The following is a 17,342-nucleotide window of genomic DNA, read 5'->3' as shown; positions in this document are numbered from 1 at the left end:
CTGCCCACGATCTTCCCTAATTCAGCATTGTCTGGTTACGGAGTCTGCTATATACACGGTCTGCTGCTACTAGCAGGCATGGTCTGTGAGGAAGGCCAAGGCTTTCTGTATAGCTAATAGCCCTGCATCCAGTCTGAGGACTCCTGGTTCAGTTTTAAACCTTTACTGCTCACATCAGTATGTGGTATAGAAGTACTATAGAAGAACAGGAAGAATTGGGAGATATCACTTTTGTTGCCAGAGTGATGATCACACAATTAAGTGAGATGGGATTTTATTATTTGCACAGTGTATTCATATCAAGATTATAGACCCCTGAATTTAGGGTTTTAAATTCTACATATGAGGTGGGTGTTTCAGCTGTCACTGTGTTCAAGGGAGACATAGGGTGAAATTCAGTTGCCTAAATAGCTGAAGGTACCATAAGCCCTTTAGGTAGCCTAGCTGATCTTTCTTTATCCCCACTAGCTGCTACAGAAGGGCAGGAATGTTTGCAGATCTTGTGTCATCCCTGCCAGCCCTGTGCATCTCTCTCTAGTATTCTAGAGCAACTCAGCTGACTGGAGAGAGGTGAAGTAAGATACCTTTAGATACCTCAAATGACAACTAGAGATTCAGAGACCGTATTCTTCATTTTGTAGTCAGGCCCCAGAAAACATTATATGGCAAAAAAAAACCCGGAAAATGAGACATTTACATCAAACTATTGCCCATTTATATACAGATTAGGTTTCAGAAATGTAAAGAATCATACTGAATGGCAGTGTTGCCAGGTGGGATGGAAGCAAATCATATAAAGAATGCCTGACATTTATGGTCTCTATATAATAATACTTGACTTGATTTGAGATTTGATACAAATTGTGTATGAGAAACTCGCTGGTGTCCCCTCTACCTGCATCACCCTACCTGTTAGCTGTTATAACTATTTCCTACCATTCTTAAGCTTCCTGCCTGTGTTCCTATTACCTGTATTGGAATTGTCAAGCACTTTGGCTGCATTTTTTTACCAGGAACATTGTGAAATGTGATGTCTTTACTGTTCTTAGCTTTCTTTTCTTGTATGCTGCTGAGTACTGATAATGCTGAGTACAGATTATTACTTAAAGCAAGAAATATTTGCAATATAGGAATGCTTTTTAATTCATTTGAAATATGGGATCTACTGACAATAATATTCTTGAGTTCAAATGTGGGTTTAGCCTGCTTACAGACAGCTAGATAGATAGGATACTACTACCTCTTGTAGCTACATATTGTTGAAATGATCCTTTTCTAGGTTCATAACTTTATAACTATTAACATATTCACCTCAAGAATCTATATATTAAGCATTCAGTCTGACATGGTCGGCTGCATCCCTTTGATGCTTTATGGAAAGATACATCCAGATACTGTTCATCTGCTTGTCTCAGTCGTCTGTGGTCTTCCACAAGTACCAGCATTCCTCTGTCTAAGGGAAGCTTATATGATCCACTTAGTCTAGCAGACTAACTTATATTCATGGGAACAGTTAGCTGACATGAAACCTGCCCTTGATTGTTTAAAAACATTCATAAGATGAATTCAATCAGACATTTTAGAGGTTCTTATAGTAAAAAATAAACATTTCTTTAGTACAATGGAGAAATTGTTTTTATCCATAGGTCACAATGAAGATTATTGCCATGTCACCTTCCGGCTTCTGGCAAAGCCGAAGAAATCGGTACGATCTCTTGGTGACATCACTTGGAGTTATATGGGTGATACTTCATTTTGCCTTACTGGTAAGATTTACAAAACACAATTATTTCAGAAATTAAGCTTGATTTTATTTGCCTTGAATCAGTAGTAGGATCACTGCTATACATCCAGATAAACCCTTGGGCCTCTAATAAGGCTGAAATGTGGCTGAAAAAAAAAAAAAGCTTCATGCTAAGAAGAAGAAATCCTTGTCTTGGTCAATGATGAAGTACAAAAGTTGTCTGATATATGAAAGAGTCTGTAAATGTGGTAAAAAAACCCTGAAGTCTTTGGAAGGGATATGAGTGAGGAAAGGAAGGAACCTGGAAGTCTGAGACCTCTTGCCAACAGCAGTCTCATGAGCAGCGAGGAAGAAAGAGGCGATGCACAAAATCCAGGTAGGAGCAGAGGACTGGAAAAAAGCCTAGGTTCAAAACTGCTGAAATGTACAATCTGTCCCCAGTCCAACAGTGATTCTAGACCACTGATTTTGATTAAAAGGCTATGTTTAATCCAAGAAAGCATGGAGGAGAGGGGAGGAAATCAGCACTCTCCCCCCGTATCATCCCATTTTTTTGAAGTTGGCTACACCCTTGGTTCCCTTACTTATGAGGGAAGGAGAAGGGATAGTTGATGCTTGTCACCAGTCACAAGTTGTGGAAGCAACTAGCTTAAAATAGCTGAGGGCTTCTCTGTTGTCTGCCCCAGGCTCTGTTTGGAGGAAAACCTGTTTTGTGTGGCTAATGATTTTGCTCCAACACCCACAGTTTGCTCCTAGCTGCTGGGTAGCTTGGAAAGCCTGAGGAGTTTATTTTAGCCAGCGTCTGACTATACAAGTAGACGGAGGCTGCCAGATGTAGTTACAGCCCAGCTAATACAGGACTGAAGGTTTTTTGGTTTGAGATATGAGGAAGTTAGATTAGTGTTTTTCAAGTGTTGGAATATCTTTTGTTAGTTTCTTACTGCTTCCCTGTTATTGAAATATTGGTGCTAGTGGTTTATGATTTCTTATTTCACATGTTGACTGCCCTACATTAAAAGACCGATTATCTGGATCTTTCTGTGACATCTCTGAGGACAATGTATTAAGTCATCTGTGTTTCTGTTCCAGAATGCGTACACATACATGATGGGGGCATGTGTAATTGTCTTCAGGTTTTTCTCAATTTGTGGGAAGCACGTAAGTATAAAATAAGAACAATACTCCTTGCAGTACTCATGTATAGATTAAAGGACTAGTAGCTACATGTCTCTAGTGCACATTCTATGAGGCTCTATTTTATATGCATAAAAACAGGGAGACATCAAACAGAAGCCTTCAATTTTACATGCTGTCTTTAAATGTCAGGATTTTAGATATGTTGTATAATAGCGCTGTTTTATGGCTACAGGAAAAGCTGAAATTTTTTTGAAAACAAAATCCAACCTGCAGCTGCAATACAACAGTTTTTTAAAACTGCTCTCTAAAGCTCCAGTCATACATTACACTACTCTCAGTCCTTACTATATCAGTCTGCTGTGATGTGCACGCTATTCATTGGGTTTTTTTCTCTGCAAGACTAGTGAAGTGGTGGCTCATCTTCTTATGACAGTGTTCTCTTATAGAGGTTTCCTCCTCCAGAGCGCAGGTCTGTCTCTTGTGTTTCTACAATGTATGTCTTATGACAGTAAAGGATTTATGTTCAGTTTTGAAAACTATTGGGCCAAGATATTCTTTTGGAAACACTGAGATGACAACAAAGCAAGTCACTTCTAAAGTTTACATTTCTTTTGTGCTTGGATTTGCTCTGGGGTAATTGAGAGCAGGCTGGCAGAATGAGCTCAGGCAGAGGACAAACATATTTATTTAACAAGTGGGGACACTCTCCATTCTCTTGCTGCAGAACTTCTTAGACTGTCCAAACATTTTCCGTGAAGTCTGGCATATTAAATTAAATGTGATAAAATTACTATTACACTGGGTTGCTGGGGTTAAGAACAGTGAGTCAGAGCGTTTGTTTAGTAAAAACTAAAAGCCTTCCTTCAATCAAATTACACAGATCTATAGGGCTTTGGAAGTCAAATGAAAAATCCTTGCCTCTCCTATGCAGCCAGGCCAAGTGATTGCCTTCAAAGTTTTCTTATTGATTCTAAAAGTTTTCTGATTGGTGCACCTCGAATCCTGTGTTCAGTCCTAGGCCGCTCACTACAAGAAGGTTGTTGAGGCTCTGGACTCAATGATCCTGTGGGTCTTTTGCAACCTAGTGATTCTGTGTGATTCTGTAAAGTTTTTTTCAAGATGTTAACCTACTCATTTGTGCTTTCATCTTAGGAGCTGCATCAGATTCACTGATTTATCTGTTGTTATGCAATGTCATGGCTGAAAATCAGCATGAGTTATCAATTCAGCATGATTCTAGAGAAAACTGCTCCCCTCAGTACCATTAAAGAGAATTTTCCATAGCATCCAAAGTGGTTAAGGGTATTAACGGCGATCTAGGCCAATAACTTTATCAAGAATAAAATGTACAATATGCAAGTAATATCTGTTATCTAGGCTTACTGCCTATGTAATTTCCAAAATCATGGTGTCTTGTAAGCTTTTTGGCCAACTTCTGTGTGAAACGAACTAGTTTAATCAAGCTATGCTGATCTTAAGGAAATACCCTTCTCTATGCATCGACCCATTTCTTTAGGTAGGCTGCAGTGTCTGTGGTTTCCACCTAAAAGTTAGCGTCACTTGCAGACAAGCCCAAAGTAGTTTGCTGCACCACTGTTCATGCAATGTTAATTATGATACTTCTTGAGTTTACTGATCCTAGAATATTGTAGTTAAGCTTATGGTGTATTATTGCTGTATTACACTACACTGTATTTATTAATCCTATGTATACTTTTCAAAGAGCAACACCTTGACCTTGTAAATTAGGCAGATAAGCTGCTCTCTTTAACAAGTAAAAAGCACGCTAAATTTCAGGGGAAGACACGAAATGTTCAGTTCCAATCAGATAAATGTACTGTTTCACTGCACTCATCCATTAACATGTATGTCTAAAGAATTCATTGTCAAAATGGCAAGTGCCATCAGTCTCTTTTCCCTTTTGTTTCTGCTTTCCTGAATAGTATCATGGATTCCAGTTTTCTCTGTCTTTCCAGGTGACACTAAAAATGCTACTCCTGACTGTGGTTGTCAGCATGTACAAGAGTTTCTTCATCATAGTGGGAATGTTCCTACTGCTTCTTTGTTATGCTTTTGCTGGAGTGGTTTTATTTGGTACAGTGAAATATGGAGAGAACATTAATAGGTACATTATGTACTACCTCACAGGGATGATCTTTAAACAGCCCCCCAAAATATCACATTCTACTAGAGAGAAATTTATCCTTTGTGAAATCCAGACAAGTCCCCAGGTCTAGCTGAAGAGCTCTAAACAGAATTTCTGATAGGAGACACTGAGCCATCTTTCCAGACCTTGTATATTGGACCAAATGACACCCAATCCAGCCCAGAGCAGACTGAGAGCTGCTCTTCATTATGACAGCTGGAATATGCTTCAAAGCAGTGCTGTGCTAGCTTCCAGCTGCTGAGATACAGTCTAGCTGCTACATCTCATCAGCATCACTGAGGAACACAATCCATATAGCAGACTGGTAAAGAGAGGGAACAGTTCTGTGAACTGGCTGTTAACTGGAGATTTCCCCATGAATAGTATCATCAGGCTTCAGGAACAGAATGGAGACAGGAGATAGGATCTGCCCCCTATCTGCTCTTTGATAAAATGAGCCAAAATACTTAAGTGTGTTTGAGCTGAAGTTGAAGCCATTATGTCTTAAGTCATGGAATAAATAATTCTATAATCTCATTCAAATAATACTGTAACTACTTTCAGTTTAAAATAGTAGAAAAAGTAGAAAATGGAAATTGTTTGGATTTTTTTCTTGCCAACATCTTAGTTCTGCAATATGAAATGATATCTCTTTCTCTCTCTTTAAAACAGACACGCAAATTTTTCATCAGCTGGCAAGGCTATTACTGTACTCTTCAGAATAGTTACTGGAGAAGACTGGAACAAAATTATGCATGACTGCATGGTAAATACAGTACTCCTACAAATAAAGAAGCCAAGAAACAGGAGACACCCTTGCATCTCAAATAGTTTCCAGTATCTTAGCTTTGTAGAAGGAATGTTGAGATTGACTTCATCTGTTTGAGAGATGTAATGTTTACTAAACCTCAGAATGTGACACACAAATTGCAGTTTCAATATTTCAATATTTCATTGGTCTAGGTTATTACATGAATTTAAAAAAATAAAAGAAAAAAGGGGTTTCAAAATCAGAAGTGCAGTAACTCACTTTTCCACTGCTTTGACTGTAACAAGGTGACTTTTTAGATTACCTTTGTCTTTAATGCCTACACATTAGCTCATTCTGTGTGAACGGTAGTGTTAATGACCTCAAAATTTGTTCTGGAATAATTCTATTTTGTGCAAGTAAATTTCTGTCTGCTGTTTCTACTGCGATGAAAATCATATTTGCTTCCTTTTTAAGACTAATCGGCAGGGAAGCTTTTTGAAAACCACCATGTTTCAGAGCACCGAGTTGTTTCTTTACAGTAGCATGACACACAGCGTTCCTTGTGTGTGGCAGGGGGGTCCGTGGTTAGGCCTTTTTAGTTGTACCTCTCTCTGCTTTCTTCTTTCTAACTGCTAAAGTAAACACAAAAAAACTGCCCACAGTAATGCCTACAGCTTTATTCCCTAATTATGAAGCTTTAAAAAAATGATAATATGATAGTATTGTACTGATTGCAAAGGAATACAGAAAATCTTTTTATGACTGATTGACTTTGTTTTCTTTTGTTTTGAAGGTTCAGCCTCCATTTTGTACACCAGATAACAGCACCTACTGGAAAACAGACTGTGGAAATTATGCTGGTGCTCTTATGTATTTCTGTTCATTTTACGTCATCATTGCGTACATCATGCTAAATTTACTTGTTGGTAAGTGGAAATGTACACTGAAAAACACAAAGGTCCATCTTGGCATCAAGTATGTGAGATCTGAGTCAGGTATAAGGTTACTTTGTACCTTCACTTTTACATTATATGCGTATGATATTTTTGATACTTCTTTGGTATGATGTGTGCTAACTCAGGAATTTGGGGAATGAAAGTCTTTTGAATAAAGATATGTGCATATTTGTAGAGTATAGTTAACCTAAGGAATATTATTTTCTGAGCTTTTTATTCCTCCTGTTAACAGTTCTCCAACATCATTGGAACTCTCCCAATTAAATTTAGAAGATGTTAGATTAGGCATCTCACCAGCAGTTAAGTTATAGCTTTTAAAAAGTGAGCACAGTGAATATTGATGTAGCATGACGGTATATTACCTATTCAAAATCCTCATCTGAACATACAGCTAAAGGCAATTATTAATGCAAAGTCTGCACAACAAAATTCATATTCTGTTGAAATTCATTGTTGCTTATAGATATTAAGCAGTTAGAATTTAACTGCAAGCCTTGTTTATAGTGTATTTTGGTTTTGTGGTTTTCAGCTATTATTGTGGAGAATTTCTCGTTGTTTTATTCAACGGAGGAAGACCAGCTTTTAAGCTACAATGATCTTAGGCATTTTCAAATTATATGGAACATGGTTGATGACAAAAGAGAGGTAAGAAACTTGATAATGAGAACAGAAATGCCGTAAATTTATATTTTGCCTTGAAAAAATATGTCAAGAAAACAAAGTGTGCTGACAAAACTCACTGAATGGTTACTGTTCAGGTTCTGAATGTTCAATAAGCATGATCTAACATTGTTTATGGCCCTTCAAATACTAACCTGTATTCTTTACTACTGTGAAGTACTTATAATAGTAAATATAAAAACAAACGTAGCTATTCATAGGATCAATACAATCTTTCCTCCCAGCTCCCTGAGAGTTGTTTGCTTGAAAGTCTACAGTCTCATATCCATTTACATGCCTGATCTTAAGAAGGGCTTTGCTGAGATTTCAGCAGTGTCTTCTGTAAGATCTTCACAGAGAGGCTAATGAAGTATGGGCTGAGTGAGAAGATGATGAGGTGCACTGAACACTGGCTGAATGGCCAGATCCAAAGGGTGATGATCAGTGGCACAGAGTATAGTTGTAAGCCAGCAACTAGTGGGATATTCCAGAGATCAATGTTGAGTCCAGTCCTGTTCAAGATCTTCATTTATGATCTGGAGGATGGGTCAGAGTTGCACCCTCAGCAAGTTTGCAGATGACACCAGGTGTGAAGGAGTGGCTGCTACACCTGGGGATGCTACAGCCATCCAAGGGAACTGAACAGGCTGGAGAAATGGGATGACAGGAACCTCATGTGATACAGCAAGGGGAAGTGCAATGTCCTGCACCTGAGGAACAACCCCAGACACCAGCACATGCCAAGGGGTGGCTGGTTGGAAAGCAGCGTGACCTGGGAGTCCTGGTGGACACCAAGTTGAACAGAGGTAGAATAACCTCCCCGGACCTGCTGGTCACGCCGTTTCTGATACAAGCTAAGATGCCATTGGCCTTCTTGGCCACCTGGGCACACTGCTGGCTCATGTTCAGTCGCTGTCAACCAACACCCCCCAGGTCCCCCTCCTCCAGGCAGCTTTCTAGACAGGCTTCTCCTAGTCTGTAGCACTGCATAGGGTTGTTGTGCCCCAAGTGCAGGATCCGGCACTTGGCCTTGTTAAACCTCATGCCATTGGACTCCGCCCAGCGGTCCAGCCTGTTCAGATCCCTTTGCAGAGCCTCCCTACCCTCCAGCAGATCGACACTTCCACCCAGCTTAGTGTCATCTGCAAACTTGCTAAGGGTGCACTCGATGCCTTCATCCAGGTCATTGATAAAGACATTGAACAGGGCTGGACCCAGCACTGAGCCCTGGGGAACCCCACTTGTCACTGGCCTCCAGCTGGATTTAAGAGGAGCCTTCCCCTATACTGAGCACTGATGAGGCAACACCTGGAGTACTGTTTCCAGTTCTGAGCTCCTGTGTACAAGAGAGGTATAGACGTATTGGAGAGAATCTGGTGAAGGGAGATGAAAATTGTGAAGGCACTGAAGCTTCTCTGATGTGAGGAAATATGGAAAGATCTGAGACTGTTCAGCCTGGAGAACAAAAAGATCAGGGGAGATCTCATCAATATATATAACTACCTGAAGGAAGGGTGCAAAAAGGATGGAGCCACAGTGCCCAGTGCCAGGACCAGAGGCAGTGGGCACAAAGTGAAACATGGGAAGTTCCCTTTGAAGATCAGGAAACACTTTTTCATACTAAGGTTGACTAAGCACTGGCACGGGTTACCCAGGGATGTTGTGAAGCTTCCATGATTGGTGATATTCAAAAACTATCTGGACATAGTCCTGAGTAACTGGCTTTAGGAAACACTGCTTAAGCCGAGTGGGTCAGATGAGGTGACCTCCAGAGGTCCCTTCCAACATCAACTATTCAGTGATTCTGGCATGAGAAGAGCATCTGGGAAACTGAGCTGTTCAGATATCCACCCAAGGTAAATCATCATCTTAATGACTCATGAAATCACTAAGATTTGAATATGAGCAACACTATGGTGAAAGAAGCCTGCAGGAAAGCTGGTGAGAGGATCTATATCACGAGTGTAGTGAGAGGATGAGGGGTAACAGTTTTAAGCAGAAAGAGGGAAATTCAGATGAGATATCAGGAAGAAATTTTTTAGTGTGAGGGTGGCAAGGCCCTGGAACAGTTTGCCCAGAGAAGTTGTGGATGCCCCATATCTGGAGGTGTTTGAGGCCAGGCAGGATGAGGCTTTAAACAACCTGATCTAGTGAAGGGTGTCTCTGACCCTGGAAGGGGGTTTGGAACTGAATGGTCTTTGAGATCCCTTTCAATGCAAACCATTCTATGATTCTATAGTTCTAAGTTGATCGCTTGTAGCTGGCACATGGCTGTGCTGGAGATGGAAGTTGCAGTCTGTACTGATGGAGTCAGAGGGTTCTGCATCCATTGTGACCAGGACTGACATTATCCCACTGATGTGGAACAGCACATCACAGCAAAAATAGTTCCAGTCAGGCTTATTTAGCAGAACAAAATATTTAAAAAATATGGATACAACAGTTTTGGAGCAAAGTACTTTCATTCCCAATTTTTAATAGGAGATCAAATTTGTTGTCACAAACATGCAGCATGTGTGAGTCTCACTCTTAGAGCAGAAGACCTTTCAAAAGCCAGTAAACTCCCAACATTCTCCTGTCCAAAGATGCACAGAGAAGAGGAAGTTTTACAGCCAGATATAAGCCTGGCCATGAATATCTAAATTGTAGTTTAATTTCAGTTTTCAAAGGCAGCTTTTGGGGCATAAAATTCTCATTACAGATAAATGCAAATGGAGAAATGAAATCCCAAAGCAATTTTGAAAATTTCTTCCAAAATTAACAGCACAGATTCTCATTGTATGTCAGTTAAATAACAGCAAAGACTTCCCTGAATGTGCTGAAGAGCTGGCGCCATGTATATACTTCAGTAATATATTCACAGTGACTTAAGTAGGCCAGTTTGACACAGAGTCTTTGGAGAAATAGTGTTTCTCTCACTGATCAAGTTGAATGTCTAAGTGGTTATTAGGTCATAGTATTAATTTATCATCCATTATGCAATTTTACCCAGGGAGTGATCCCGTCCTTCCGAGTGAAATTTCTGCTGAGGCTTCTACGTGGCAGGCTGGAGGTGGATCTAGACAAGGACAAGCTGCTGTTCAAGCACATGTGCTATGAAATGGAACGGCTCCATAATGGTGGCGATGTCACTTTCCATGACGTCCTCAGGTACTCTGAGATTTTATCTAAATTTGTAGAACGAGTATAAAAGTCGTGTGTTTCTCTCCAGAATAGCAGGTATTCATTAAGCCTGGGAAAAGGCAAGACTGGTAGCCACAGAGGCACTGCCATTTTCTTTGTAATGCAAAAACTAGAGTTCCCTTTTTTTCTTGCAAAAATATTTGTGATGGAGAGCACTGGTCCCAATGAATCAGCTCTAAGTAATCTTAATGTTTTCACTGGAAGCAGTTTGCCATAAACAGCAGTCAAGTATTGTTCTTCTATCGCAAGTAATGAAATGTTGTCCGGACACATGTAGCAACATGACAGTGAATCTAACTAGAAATAAAGTAGAAATGGGAATGTTATCTAAGCGTAAACACTTAGTGGAAAGAAAAATAACCAAACCACCACAAATGCCCTAATTTTTTACAGTTCAGCAGCTCACCTGTGTTGGATAGTCTCTTCTGGGATAATCTCAGTATATTTTAGCTTCAAATGCAATTTTAGTGCATGCACCTGAGTTATGTATTTTTGCAGTATGATCTTAAATACAACTTTTGATTTTCTAAACTAAAAAGAATTTAGAGAAAAAGATAAATCTATGTTTCTTCCAGCATGCTTTCGTATAGATCTGTTGATATCAGGAAAAGTCTTCAACTAGAAGAGCTGCTTGCTAGGGAACAACTGGAATACACCATAGAAGAGGAGGTGGCCAAACAGACCATACGCATGTGGCTGAAGAAGTGCTTGAAACGAATCAGAGCAGTAAGTCAAACTAAACCAGGATCTAGATGGTTGCAGAAATTGCACTGCTCAACAATGCTGGAATTTGCTCTCACTATGCTTCGTTTACTCTGGAGTCATGATAATATTTATGTGAAGAAGTATGTAGCAGTTGCTAACTCGGCAAAAAAAAAATAAAAAAGTATGTTACAACTCAATTGAAAGCACTACAAAAATAAGCATCTTTTGAAGACTAAAACTGTCTTCCTGCCAAAAAATTTATCTGTCTTTTCAATTTAGGAGTAAGATGCATGTGCAGAGATCAAAGGAATAAAGGAAAAACAATGTAATTTGATGAAACCCCACAGGCCTAATCCTTCCTTATAAAATCTAATAGCATAATTTCCTTGTCTCTACTAGCAGAAGATACCATGATCAGTCACCAGCAGACGACTCTTCAAACAGAACCTTTATAAGATAAATCATTTGAATGAGCCATTACAGTAACTGTGTGTGCAGATGAGCGGTGTGTACCCACAAATCAGGCAGATGAACCATGGCCCACAGTAGCTGTGTCTTTATAAGTAAATTAAGAAGGGCCAAGGCATGGGCTCAGGACTGGGCTGGGCTCACTCATATTCATCAGCACGTCCTTTGGCACAGTTTTGGCCTGTGCATACTCGTGGTCTCCCAGACCACTCCTGTAGGACCGTCACTGCCCTCCAGGTGCAGGTCAGGGAGAGACTGCTCCCAGGAGGCAGTAGTTAAAGCTGTCTTGTGTGGCAGAGGAGAGATTATCTAGATCAAGCAAGTCCTGGCCTGTCACTTGGCTTCAGCACTGCAGGAAATTCCAGTCTGCTTAATTCACTGGACAGACATAGCCAGTGCTTCTGCATTCTGTTTTGCAGTGTTTCTGATCATCAGAAATATTTTTGCCTTTGCTCAGGGTAGCTACAATATACACAGATCAAAGTCTGTCTTGAATGAAATTTATATTAAATTTTTTCAGGAAATTTCAATTGGATTTTGCAGCTATTCTTCTCTTTTCTTCCAAAACCAACTCTTACTTTATATCAAAAAGTCACAGCCTGGTTGCCTTGATGACTGATTTTTCAGTTACTGTAAGACTGGATCCTTTCGATGCATATATTTTTATTTTTCATAAAACCTTACGTCTTGTATGTGGAGGTTTTCCACAGAGAGTTGTGATCATGGAATCTCCTTTTTCTGTTTGTAAATTTCTAAAAAAAACGTAACTGGACAATTTGAATGTCCAGCTGATACATTAATGTTCAGGGCATATTCAGATAGATAGTTTCATTTTGATCTCATCTCTGTAATGGCAGTAAATTTAATCTCAGCTCTCAGTTCTGGGTTTGTTCAGCTCTGTTGTTCATTTCATGATACTGAATTACATTATGTTAAAGTAAATATGCTATTCATTTCACTCTAATAGTATGGTTCAGATCATTTCACATTATACGAACCTTTTATAAACTGAATGTAATTATGGAAGTTAATATATATTTTCAAATTCTCTTGTTAGTCTCTAGGTATCTCTAGAGGAAGCATGTGAAAACTACCCAGGAAAGTGAAACCTTTCCTAAGGGTTGTTTATTTTAATTTAAAAGCAAATTAGATTGTAAGATCATAATGATAGTGGGTTTGTTTTTCTATTTGTACTGTAAGTCTATACTCAGTCCCAACATTTCCCCAACTGTTTTATTCAGTCTTACTGACAGCCTGTTCCAAAGCCCATGAAAGAAATCAGGATTATTTCATTGCCTTCATGTAATAATGAATCTCAACCAATTTACTTGTTTCTTGTTCTTTGCAAGAACTTTTAATTCATACATTTAAAAATTTATATATTAAACTCTAGATTTAAACCAACAATTAGGCAACCAACCTTCCACTTAATATAGTTTATAAATTTCATCCTCTATTTTTTACATAAGAGTTAGACGTATGCTGGAAGTCCCTTTATTTAAATAGCAACCATCTGATATATATAGCTTTATCAGTCTTGCTGGTATACACATCTGGTATTCACTCTTTGATTAAATACTAGAAGGCTTTAAAAAAAAACAAACTAAACACTGTGACACACCCAATGAGAACATTTTTGTTGTCACTTATTGTACTTTGGTAGAAACAACAGCAGTCATGCAGCATTATCCACAGTCTACGAGAGAGTCAACAGCAGGAGTTGAGCCGATTTCTGAATCCTCCCAGCATTGAGACAACTCAGCCAAGTGAAGATATGAATGCTATTAATCAGGATAACAGTGCACAGCCAGAGGTATGTTAACCACAAGAGTATCAGCTATTCAGGACATCTTCCATGTTTCTCATTTATTCTTTTATAAACACAATTTTTACCAGAAAAGTTGAAACAAATATCTTCTCTTGCTTCAGTTTTTGCCTTCAGATGTAAAGGCAAGGTGACCTAAGGCAGTAATTCCCCAGCTTAGTTAGCTCTCTTGCACTATAAAGCGCAAACTCAGCTATACAACTCTGGCAGCACCAGCTTTCAGCTCTAGCATGAGCTGTGTACAGGCTCAGAGATGTGTAGTTTTCCTGTTCAAGCATTCTGAAGTAGTTTTTACGCTAAGAGTGATAAGGTGGGGCATACTGGGTCCTGTGAGTAGGAGTCCTGGGCTCTTTCAGGGTGGGGAATGGTAAAGGAACAACGTGAGCACTCAACTGTAGAAAGCTGAGAACAATTTTGTACCCTTCTGTGGAACTGTATAGTGGAATTGAGCCCAAATGGTCTTTTTTCTTTTTCTTTTTTTTTTCTTTTTCCTATTAGTTGTAGGCTTCTGGGGCAGTAAAGAATAGACACCACGCTGCCTTAAAAATTGGGAATATATTTTGTGTGCGTTCATATATAAAGCTCAGAGATAAAATAGAAAGATAAACCTGCTTACAGTTATCCACATGCAATGGGTAACTATGCCTGAGATTCTTTTTTACTCTGTTCAGACAAGTAGCCAGCAGCAACTCCTTAGCCCAACACTTTCAGACAGAGGTGGCTATCGACAAGACTCTGCAGATGCTGGGAAACCTCAGCGGAAATTTGGACAATGGCGTTTGCCATCAGGTAAGTGCAAAATGTTTATCAGCATCGTCCCCACATTCCAAATCACTGCTGTACAATAACAAGGCTGTGAGAGGCTTCATGATTCACAGTCTACTTCACACCTGCTCTTTGCCCCCACATCAGAGTTTTTCTTCCCTCATGCATACAGCCATCTCTCCCTTTCCTCCCAGTTCTGAAAGTTTGGAAGATGGACTCAAGCATTATCATGTGCAGGTTCTTATGTTTTTTTTAATTTTTTATACATTTACTTAAGAGCTTTATATGGGGGGCTATGTCATCCCATATGTTTTGGTAGCACCTCATGCATTTAGAGTTTTTTATCATATACAGCACAGTGAAAATGAATAAAGTTTTTCCGAAGAACAGTAATAAATTCTGAGTGCCTAAGCATACCAAGTGTATGGTTTATATTTTACACCACAATAATACATTTTTCTATCTTCAATTCAGCCAAGAATTGGCCAGGTATACAATCAATTTCCAGTTTATTTTTTCACAGATGGGAAACGTCCTCAAGTTATTCTAGTAAATACAGTCCACGAGAAAAGGAAGCCTCGACTATGCATTATAAGAGAGTGTTTGTAGGAGTGTAAGAGAGGTGCACAGGCCTTATTAAGTCTTCATCTCAAGAGCACTCACCACCACCTGACATATTCTCTCTTAAAGTGCATATTGACTGCTGCTGCCTGCCACACTTATGACCAGCCAGATAGGTGTCTGCACAACAAACTGCTTTCTGCTGCCATCAGTCAGTCCTATTCTGAGACAAAGGACCACCTTCAAAGGCCACTAATCTTATCTAGGTGGAAGTAGAAGAGATGGTCACGCTATGAGTACCATCAACCCTACTTTTGTGACCAGAGTACTTGTCCAAGAAATAGGGCAGCCTAATAGAGAGCTTTCAGTCCATGTTTGCCACTTAAATGTCACTGAGCAACAAAGATCAACATTTTGTCAGAACAGAGAGAAAGAGTAAAAGAGAACGCATGGTAGGGATGAATCATTATATTGTAGCCAACTGGATAGGTTTTTCAAGTGAGAATGAGGAGTTCAGGGTTTCCTTTATTAGCACTGATCTCAAACATGTCACTGTTGGATGCTTCTTACTGAACAGTCTCAAAAAAGGAGCTTCACCTCCACGCACAGTACCACCCCGCAGATCTTATGTACTCTGCCTCCAATTCAACAAATACATGTATTTAATGTCATAAATAGCATCATTAAGATAAATTATGGTCCACTTCATTTAACACCATAATTAAATGTCACTTTCTAGGTGTAGCTGCCAACTTTAAATGCGCTTTTCTTTCCCTTTTTCTGGAACTTAACATTTTCACCATTTTGCCAGTAGGTCAGCTCTCGTAAGTACTGTCTAAACCATTTAAATTGCAATTAGCCAGTTAGGAAAAGAACTATTGCATCAGCTATCATAGAATCATAGAATCACTAGGTTGGAAAGGACCCACTGGATCATCAAGTCCCACCATTCCCAACAATCACTAAACCATGCCCCTCAGCACCTCATCCACCTGTCTTTTAAACACCTCCAGGGAAGGTGACTCAACTACCTCCCTGGGCAATCCCAGCAGAAAGAAATTAAGGACTTCTAAATTAAACTCCTTTACCAGCAGAGTAGTGGAAGTGGAGTGAACAACTGGAGCTGAAAAAAAAAACCATTAAAACAGAACCCTGCTCTCTCTGCACTGAATCAGTTTAAAGATGCCCCAGTCCCGCTAGTTCTGTATGCCTGAATTCTAAGCAAACATGTTCAAGAAGCAGGTCTCTAATATAGAACTTTCTTTTTTATTTCATAGCCCCCAAACCAATAAGCCATTCAGTGTCTTCAGTCAACCTCCGCTTTGGTGGACGTTCAACTATGAAATCTGTTGTATGCAAAATGAATCCCATGTCTGATGCTGCTTCTTGTGGATCAGAAGTCAAGAAATGGTGGACAAGACAATTAACCGTGGAGAGTGATGAGAGTGGAGAGGACCTTCTTGATATCTAAGAGAAGTTTTAAGTCATACTGCAACAACAACCACTTCAAGTACAATCTAATTTTCTCTGTTTAGAATTGAAGATGCTATGTGATGTACGATTTCTTTAAAATCAATGTCATAATTTTTTTCAAATGCTTATCCTTATGCCGTGTGAAGCATTGCACACACCTACAAGTTAGAATTCATCTCTACAGGTAACTAACTTTAAGAAACCTGTATACCATAGCAGCACTAACAAAGCCAGAGAAACTATACTGCCTTTAGCAGAGTTGAAAGATTTCCTATGTTCTGTAGCTGTATAATGAAAATATATTTTGATATACAGACCTCTGTTTTTTTCTTCAGCCTATACCATAGTTTAAAGTGACAACACTTTGCAATTTACAGTACAGGGTTATTTCTTTTTGTGTTTTCCCTCAGTTCTTATTTAGTAACATTTCTTTAGAAAGATTTTATTACTCACAAATGACCTGAAGAGGTCAGCACTGACTTCATGATCAAGGGAAGTATTTTTACAAAGTATAGAGTCTGAATTACAAATCTAAGCTTTTTCTGGACCTTTTTTTAAAATATGCAAGATACAGGATAACTCATTTTAAAATCAGAAGGGGAAAGTTTGGCTTTTAAAATGTAAATATCTTTGGATTTACGTTAATTATGCATAGAGCTTGATTTTCATAGAGAAAACAGGGAAAAAAAAAAGAAAAAAAAAAGACATGAAAACTGTGCATTTAAGCATCTAGCAAAAGACCTCTATGGGAAAAACATGATTTATACTTCATTTTCAGAATATACTGGTTACATATACTCATGGTGTCATTGTTCTCCTGTTAACTGGTGCCATTTCTTTGTGTAGTCATAAGATAACTTTCTTCTTGTCTGTGTGATAAAAATTAGCATGTTGGGGGTTCTAATTACTGAGTAGTATTGTAGGCCTTTTAAAACACATTTCAGTTTTGCCCATATAGGTAAAAGTGC

General features: G+C 39.1%; 1 protein-coding gene across 1 annotated transcript in view; it reads left to right on the top strand.

Moving 5' to 3' along the window:
- The window catches only part of NALCN (sodium leak channel, non-selective), a 235,677-nt gene extending 218,623 nt beyond the window's left edge, over positions 1–17,054 (top strand). The window contains exons 34-44 of the mRNA XM_069879312.1: positions 1,647–1,766; positions 2,834–2,902; positions 4,858–5,006; positions 5,700–5,793; positions 6,572–6,704; positions 7,264–7,379; positions 10,387–10,544; positions 11,153–11,303; positions 13,414–13,563; positions 14,247–14,364; positions 16,179–17,054. Coding sequence (XP_069735413.1) covers positions 1,647–1,766; positions 2,834–2,902; positions 4,858–5,006; positions 5,700–5,793; positions 6,572–6,704; positions 7,264–7,379; positions 10,387–10,544; positions 11,153–11,303; positions 13,414–13,563; positions 14,247–14,364; positions 16,179–16,372 — 1,452 coding nt within the window. The 3' untranslated portion in view covers positions 16,373–17,054. The remainder of the gene's footprint in view (positions 1–1,646; positions 1,767–2,833; positions 2,903–4,857; positions 5,007–5,699; positions 5,794–6,571; positions 6,705–7,263; positions 7,380–10,386; positions 10,545–11,152; positions 11,304–13,413; positions 13,564–14,246; positions 14,365–16,178) is intronic.
- Positions 17,055–17,342: the final 288 nt, after the last annotated feature.

Source organism: Phaenicophaeus curvirostris, chromosome 1 (assembly GCF_032191515.1).
Source record: "Phaenicophaeus curvirostris isolate KB17595 chromosome 1, BPBGC_Pcur_1.0, whole genome shotgun sequence".
Classification (NCBI taxonomy): Eukaryota; Metazoa; Chordata; class Aves; order Cuculiformes; family Cuculidae; genus Phaenicophaeus; species Phaenicophaeus curvirostris.
Note: the sequence above shows the minus strand (reverse complement) of the source record. Positions and strands in the feature narration are given on the sequence as shown.